Source organism: Trachymyrmex cornetzi, unplaced genomic scaffold (genome assembly GCF_001594075.2).
Source record: "Trachymyrmex cornetzi isolate Tcor2-1 unplaced genomic scaffold, Tcor1.1 scaffold181, whole genome shotgun sequence".
Taxonomy (NCBI): domain Eukaryota; kingdom Metazoa; phylum Arthropoda; class Insecta; order Hymenoptera; family Formicidae; genus Trachymyrmex; species Trachymyrmex cornetzi.
Genome location: NW_017296430.1, coordinates 124,994 through 134,042, shown reverse-complemented (window position 1 = coordinate 134,042; position 9,049 = coordinate 124,994). Strand labels below are relative to the sequence as shown.

Sequence of the window (9,049 nt, the reverse complement as noted above, 5' to 3'; positions counted from 1 at the left end):
GCAGAAGAAAGCGTCGCTCTGTCTCGCGAAACGAGATATTAATCATTAAAGTTGATTTTTTAGGTTAGGTTAAGAAATTCACTCCTGGAGGAGTGAAGTAAAGTTCACTCCTTGTTGGATTGGCGCAACTATCATTTTTCTTGGAGTGAAATTTCACTCCCAAAAATTTAGAGTGTAGGGAAAAATATGTACATTGTTATTAAATAATTTTCAAGTTTTCAGCATAGAGCTATTTTACAATATAAGAACGTTTATATTTTAACAAATTAACAATGACTATTTCAGCAAATTAATATGGAATCACATCAAGAAGAAACTTGAGCTCTATACGCGCCATGCATGATTCAGTTTCATCAGCTTTAACAGAAGCTTACGTCGTATTCCCCAATCCATCATGACGATCGCCTTATTTAATTAAATTTCGTGGTCCCTTCGTTGATTATTGCTGCTGCTAAATATTGGTCCCTTCTTTGTTCCCTTCTTTCGTTGCTCCGTTTTCCTCATGAGAATCCGCTGGCGCCTCAAGCTGGTCAGGCGAATCTTACCAATTATAATTATCAACGGACGTTAAAATGTATAATCAAATCTCTTCGGCATCTATTCTCGCTATAATGATGACGAATTTAAAATGAATTGACTTGAATTTATCCTCAATCTATTTCTATTATGCTCGATATTTGATTTGCCAACGACATTGTCTAAACTTGGACTACGGATAAAATCAAGAGTGGAGGTCGTTCGTATGCTTCCTATCTTTAATAATAATTCAATAGAAGAAATTATAAATCTGCTTAGTTGATCATATTCTTAATTGAATCTCAATGTTAACATTACAGATAATCGACATTACGATATACTTGAGGAAGATATTAATATGCTTATTCAGATACAATGATGTTGAAAGTCAAGTAAACATGTCACTGCGATGGTCGCTAATGATTGCATTAATTAAAATATTGCTTCGAGTTCTCACAATAACACTCCATGGCATTGATTGTGGTGGTTCTCAAATAGATCACAGGATATTTACGGGCCATAACTACGGATTGTGCGATTCATAAGATAGACGTATTGACGATAAAGAGTTCATTCGAGATGTCATCGACGAGCACTGATGGGTCAATAAAGTACGTCGTCAATTATGCAATTGACAGTATTGTCAAATCGATCTCTTCGTTGTTCATGCAAATCTGATATTTAATGTTGATTTAAAGAGAAGACGAACAGCTCACGTGTTAATTTATGTAGTAATGCATTAGGATAATCTGTAATGATAATACAATAATTATAGTGATCAGATAAAATCATCATTGATTCAGCGTCTTCCAGAGGTATCATACAATAGCCATAATAACTATCACTATTTGCCAGAGTAATGATTAGTCATCGTCTCTGATTAGGTCGACTTTGAGACTTGCATTCAAGTGTCATGTGTTATTGGTCAAGGAGACACCTGCATACTTCATCAAGGTTTTGCGTAATCCGTGCAATTTTTTTACATGTTATGTCTCGGTAATAATAGGTCAATAGAATTCTTTCGTATTGCCCACTTCTAAATTATGCGTGTAATCAATAACCGGCCTTTATGTGAATTATGAGACTTACCGAATATCGTATTTCTATTGTTACAAATATTTCATGTCAATAAGATTCAATTACGTTGAATTACGATTACTAATGGCGTAATTAGTAGGTCGTACTTGAGATTTGATGATCACTTGATCTTTCACAAAATTGCGCAGAATGACCAGACTATGCGATTTAAATGGATTCACTTTCATCAATTCATTTTTCTTTGATATGTTGAGAAGTTCAGGTTCGATAACGCTGGTCATTAACGTCTTACGTCCGCGTGTATAATCGTTATTTATTTCTTCAGTCACGTACGTGGTTATTTATTCCTTCGCACACATTACGGCGCATTATCGCAATCGTGTGAGTGGGTGGTTCCACTTTCGCTACTATGAAAAGTCTTTAATACGTATGTTGATAATGAACTAATCGTGTCCGAAGACGCCACACCTTGGATCGCTGCGCGTTGCATTATATGCGTACAATTATAACTATTCATTTCTTTGTTCAATTATATAGAGGGGTGTTACAGTGAGTAGATTCAATTATGTCAATCCGAATCCTCTGCTGCGTTTCCATTAAACAAATCCGTGTGTAGCTATTAATATGTTGCGTCGTATTTATACATATTATTGCAAAGAATGACACATTTATTTATTCGGTCGAGGCTACAACGGATCACCGAACATGTGGGCGAGTACACTTTCATCACAAGCTCGATAACGGTTGAAGAATTCCGGATTCAATATATAAACGTCTTTAAACAAACAAAATAATTAAGCAACTAATTAATATACGGATTACTGTATAAAGAAGGCAACAAGGCACTAAATCTTGACATATTTCACGCAACATATGCTGGAACAATTGTAATTTCAACTCAGATAAGATTAACGATTGCTCGATTCGTTGCACAAATTTTGACTCAAACTGTCGGACATTATGGGCAATTATTTCTCCGTGAATGACGATATCGAAACGAGGGCAAAGACAACGACAAGGCGGCGACGACGGCGCCCGCGCACTGGCGCCAGTACCGACGACATGAGCCAACTGAGGCAATGTTGGTATCGGTTGTTTTCCTTGCCACCCTTATATCTCCCTCTATCTTTCAACGACTACCCTCTATCCTTCAGTTCCTCCTCTCTCTCCCTTCTGTCGCTCCTCTAATCAAACCTTCGTCTTTATCAGCTGATATTAAAAGCTTTTTATTCTTTTACACACAACCTTATAAATTTAATTTTTACTTTAACTTCATTCCTTCTAGCCTTCTTTCTCATTAACCATTTGTTCTCATCTCGTAAATTCTGATGATAATCTTTTTTCATTAGATCAATCCTCCTATTTTATCCTACCATCTCCATTTCAAGAATTCTTTCCTCCTCCGCCCGTTAACTTTTACCTTCTTTTACTGTTCTTTTCTATCATAGACATTTTAAGTTATATTTAATAAATATAATTTAAATAGTTCACAAAAAACTCTGTGTCCAGTTTATTATTCTCGTGTAATACATACGTAGCAAAATTTTTACTTGCCTTTTTACAAACAATATTCGCTATCTAATCAAATGTCAATTCATTTTTTAAATATATCTTCTATTAAAATTTAAAAATTATGCTATTGTATCTAAAGTTGCAAATTAACTTAAAAATGAAGCATGCAAAAATTATTTCTCTCGCTGAAGAATTAAAATTGTATTATATTATCTCAAAAGATTTAAATTTAAAAATAAGAACAGCTTGTTGAATTACTGACGTATTTTACATAAAATTATTATTGTAATGTTAGAACTTGATACTTTAAATCTCTCTCTCTCCTCAATAAAAGATAGATTAAAAGACGAAAAACTCAGTATATTTTCAAATGTACAAAGATTAATTCCAAGTATAATATTCTGAGGAGTTAAGTAAAAAACATATTTGCGTTATATTAAACACTTTAAGTAACAAAATTGTTCAAACCTAATCATATCCATTTTCCTCTTTTTCATTTTTATTCAGTTGGAATATCATGTACATGCAAAAGAATTAGAATTGTGTAGCAATTGCGCAGCTAAGCATTGATGTAAAAGTAAATTCTTACCTCGCGTGGAAGGATGATTCATTAATATCGCCAAAGGACACTCGTCGTCGTCCAATATATATTCCTGATGAGCATTGCCACTCACGTTCTCACTATTAATCTACATCATAAACAAGATAGTGATTTAATTTACAATATGCGCTTTTAACAAAAAATATTTGATGTTTGTGTATTTATAATTTCCAGAAATGAAGAAGCTAATTAAATGCTATAAAAATATATCGTATTGTATAAAACATACTTTTAATTTAAGATATTTGTCTGCAATATATTTAATATTCATACAGTTAACATAACTTTTTCTTTATCTTATTCTTTCAATTTCGTAATATGACGAGAACCATATTCTTGTCGATTATGCTTTGTTAACTACATTAAGCAAAATATTATATTATTATTATTATTATTCAACTTTCTGTTTCTATTAACTTCATAGATACATTGCAAACTATGAATATTGTTATTATCTCATTATTGTGTATAATCACTTTACTGTTAATTTCTTTTTTATTAATTTTAGTAATCTTTCTTTAATAATAATTATTGAATTGGTTCTTTTATAAATATGTTTTGTATATGTATAAATACGTAGTTTTACAAATTTTTATATTTTTACATTCATCTCCGTTTTTAAATAATACTATTTAACAAATTGAGATATCTTTTTAAAATAAAATTTTATATTTTATTTATACTATTATTCCATATAAAATGTCTAAACAAAAGTTTCATTTATAGCATCGATTAATATAATATATTCCGAATTGCGCTACCTTTTAGATTAAGTTGAAATTAGTTGAAGAAATCAATTTCTAAAATCTGCTAAATTTATCACCATATATAACAATATTTTATGCATGGATAAATTTCGCTATAATTTCGTATATACCTGTACAAGGCAATATAACTGTGGGTCCACTTTTTCCAGGCCATATTTAGAAAGCATTTCTCGCACAACCTGAGCGGCGGAATCTCGCACACTCAATAGCAGCGTTTTGTATGGCACGTCCTTGCACAACGCCTCACCATAAATTTTCAATGTGCCGCCTGTGTCAGGACCGCCGTCTTTACTACGAAATTGTTGGAGTCTTCTTTCAAGCTTCTGTTGGCGACGTCGTCTCATCACCGCTTCCGGATTCGAGATGCTCCTCGTAAAACTGGTCTCAGGCAATTCTAAAAATGATAATAATATCATTAATAATATAGAAAGAAAAAACATTCTTAGTTACAACAAGGAAGTACTTTTATTTCATTTTTGTCATTATTTTCATTATAACATGATCGTAAATAATCAAATTAGGATAATGAATTTATTGTGCAAGACAATAATAATATATTAAACTTTTAATTTTATATTTTTCTGTATTTTGAACGTGCAGCCACACATTAAATTGTTTTCTTCAAACACGACTCTCCGTACGATTCCTGCAATATTGTAAACGCATCTTTTGAGGACAAACCCGCTTTGAAACAAAATTTAATGGCTGCGCGTTGTTCTACTGTATTATTCATTTTCGAATTAATTACCGCACGACACTTGCATTCTTTACGCGCACATCTCGCAAACTGCCGGTAATGCACATACCTGTTCAGGTAATGTAGGAAAGAAAAGATCTCTAAACAATACAAAATACTGAAATCTACATTTTTAACGCATTAATTTGTTCGTTAAGTGCATCTACTTCCTTCTGAGCATTTTCTAAAATTCTTAAGGGGGTCGCCTCATGTAACCGGTTCAAAAAATCGAAAAAAATTTTTTTTATTTTAATCGATAGTAGTAAATGTAGAAAATATATTCCCAAAGTTACAGAACGAAATTCGAATAAGGAAGCTACAGCCCATTTATGATGCACAGATACTAACTACTACACAGATACTAAAAACTTTAAACGCGTTTTTCTCGAAACTAAGTTTTTGAAACTGGCGGGAAAGATAAACTCAAAAACTATTCGATCGATCGAGTTGTCCCTGTGCATACATATTGTTTAACGTCATAATTTGTCGACGAACCTATAAATTTAGTAAAATAACTAATTAAAACAATTGTTATTGCATAAATAAATTGAAATTTTTGGGGTCAAAATCGTACTTATATCTTTAAAGTGTTAATTTTGTTAATTAACATTTTGTTAATTTTCAATTTTTAACTTATTTTTTAGGTTCATCGACAAAGTACTGTCATACAAAATAAGAAACCATTTTATTTTTTTGTTTTAGACAAATACAAAAGGCGTTATATTTCCCGCCGATTTACGATTCCGGCGACGAGGTTGCGTCAACATTTATTTAGAAAAGTTTGTACAAAATAAACTATACTAAAAAGAAAAAATTTTTGTTGTACTCTTTAATATATGTAATAAAACCAAAAATTTTTTAAACGATCCATTGCATATCTTAAAAAAAAAATTTCTAAAAATGACCTTCTTTTTAGCGATTTATATGAGGCGATCCCCTTAAACGAACGTTTGACCTCTAACTCTTTTACTTCTAAAATCTTTTTTCTTTCCATAGACGCTTCTTGTTCTGCAGCAGATGCTTGCTACCGACGCTGTTCAATATCTTCTGCGTAACGGGAATGAGAGTTTCGAGCACAATGCAAAAAAGCTTTGGATATTTCTAAAGCATCAACGCCACCTTCGTGTAATACAGCATCATATATTTAACGACGGGCAACTATAGATTCCTCTTTCATATTTCCGAAAGGACATTCAGCATTTACCGAAAAACCTCGTTCTATCGTTTGCATTGTCATGAGAGAGGCAGTAAACCATTCTTACTACAAACATTAAATCCTTAAAAACTTGGGACACAACATCTCTCCAAAAATGATCTAAACGTTTTTCAGAACGATTATAAGATTTCATGATATCCATGATATACGGTCGCGACGTAAGATCTCGAAATTACCAAATCAGTTGTTGATCCAGCTATTTGATCTTTTTCGTTAAGAATGGTACACAAACTATGTAAACATTTCTTGGTTAAGTCTAAATTTGAAGCTATGAGGCTTGGATTTAAACAGGTAGCAGCTTTTGTAAGAAGATATGTTAATGGTGATCGTGTCATTAATACGGAAATAAACTTTAGGAGACACTTCTTGCAATCCTGTCGAAAGTGTAGCATATCTGCAGTCTTAATATGAACTTCTCTTATTGCTTTTATAGTATCAAAACCTAATGTAATATTTTTTCGTCTGATTGGCTGATTAAATCACGTGATTCAGCGCCATACTTTTACACTACGATAGAATTGGGGCTATAGCAGAGAATGAAACGTAACGAAACGTAGTCGTGGATGTAGAATATAACAGAGAAAAACGTAGATGTCGCAGTCGAACTACAACATCTATGTTTTCCTATGTTTTACCTACGTCACGACTACGTCTTGTTACGTCTCATTCTCTGCCATAGCCTTTAGGCTGCGGTCAAAGTTTCACCATAAATGGTTTGAAGCGTTTATAAGAAAGAAATGATTTTGTTAAACAAAATAGAATTTAAATTTAAAAATAGAATTTGAAAAATTTCCCTGACAATTTCAACAAAATTCCATGAGAATTCCAGGATTTTCAAGGGTAAAAAAAAATTCCCTGAGAATTCCAGGTTTTTCAGGTTTTTCCCGGTAGGGGACACCCTGTAACTTTATGTAAATAATAATTTTGGTAATACTCCAGATTAGGAGATCCTCCTCCAATGACCTTGACCTTGATATATGTTGTCAAGGTCATGACCCTGAATGACTTCTAACAGTTTTAGCGATCGCTCGTTATTAGTTAAAAAGTTGTTAATAAAAACAGGTTGAAAAATTTTATTTGTGTCATATATAGGGGAGACCGGGGCTGGTTGTCGTACGGGGTTGATTGTCAAAATGCTTATCAAACAAGACACGGCAGAAAAATCTCTTTTTTTGACTGTAGATAGCTGATATAATATTAACTTGTTATGTAAAATGGTTTGCACCACAAGCATTGTATATATTATTTATAGCGATTTTTGAGAAAATGAAGTTGATGAGTAAATTTTTATAATCATCTATTTTGTTGTCTGACAAGTCTTTGGCATTATTAATCGTAATATCCCTGAATATATTCATAGAAAATGACATGTCTTAGAAGATCTTTACTACAATTAAGTAATCATTATTCTGACTAAGTTTGTGAATACAATCTCTTTTATTAAAAATGGCTATAAAATGAGACGAGATTAGGTGACAATTAATTTTAATATCTTTAGAGGATACATTTTCAGAGAATATACTTACAAATATATTATATTTCATATAGATACATATTTTTTCATTTTTCATATAGAAACTATATATAAAAATAAATTACGTATTTTATGATTAAAATAACTATTTTATTTGTATTAATACTATAATTACTATTATTTCTCAAAATATAGAACTGATATTAAAATAAAAATTGTGTTTTTATATGTGTTGTCCATAACAAATATGCTACTGCCAATCCTAGAACGTGTGACAATCAACCCAGAACACGGGGTTAACTGTCATATTTTCGCAGCATCATTTAAAATTAAATAACTTATTTTTAAGATATCATGAATTCACGAGTAATATTTTTTTTAATACCTAAAAGATGTAGGTATATAACGTGTATAATATTTCAAAATCAGGCATTCACTTTTTTCTAAAAATCAATAATCAAAAATTGTGACAATCGGCCCCGCGCGGTCTCCCTTAATATTAAAAATTATTCTATACCCTTCCTTGTTTATGTAATGACTTTCACGCGAAGCGACTTTTTTTCCATCTCCCTCCCTGCTTCAGGAGCGCACGACTTCCACGCGAAGCGACTCTCACCCACATATGTAATATTCCTATATTGCTAACGTAGCCTTTTTTGGGAGTAGGGGGAGGGGGGGTATGTGAAGATAGCGAGATAGAGAATATCAGATCTCTCACTTCCACAGTGTACCTCGAGTGTGCGCTAGGGATGGGCGATGTACAAGGAAAGCATCGATTCTATAATAATCGATTATGATCCAATCCGATTTTTGATTAACTGATTCATCGTAGAAGAAAATATCGATGTTGGTAGAATCGATCATTTGGAGAAAAAAACTGATTGCTAAATTTTATTTTTTTTTTATTATTAATTTTTAGAAATATATTGAATTATAATTTTTAAAATTATTTTTATCACAAAATAAAAAAAGAAATAGAGTACAATTCTATGTACCTCCACAGAGAAAAAATTTACTTGTTTCAAGTAAATATATTTTCTTGAACTGTAATTTATTGATTGAAAGAATTAATTACTTGCCACAATAAATTTGTTTTTTGTTCCAATAAATTATCCTGAAGCAAATAGTTTAGCAATGAAGAAAATATTTTATTCTAATAAAAATACAATTACTTGTCAGTAGAAAATTG

At 31.9% G+C, this 9,049-nt stretch overlaps 1 protein-coding gene across 7 annotated transcripts in view; it reads right to left on the bottom strand.

The window, feature by feature from the left end:
• The window catches only part of cno (adherens junction formation factor afadin), a 149,590-nt gene that overhangs the window by 103,175 nt on the left and 37,366 nt on the right, over positions 1-9,049 (bottom strand). For all 7 annotated transcript variants that reach the window (XM_018504750.1, XM_018504743.1, XM_018504744.1 and 4 more), the window contains exons 4-5: positions 4,545-4,828; positions 3,656-3,755 (exon numbers count right to left, since the gene is read on the bottom strand). In XM_018504750.1, coding sequence (XP_018360252.1) covers positions 3,656-3,755; positions 4,545-4,828 — 384 coding nt within the window. The remainder of the gene's footprint in view (positions 1-3,655; positions 3,756-4,544; positions 4,829-9,049) is intronic.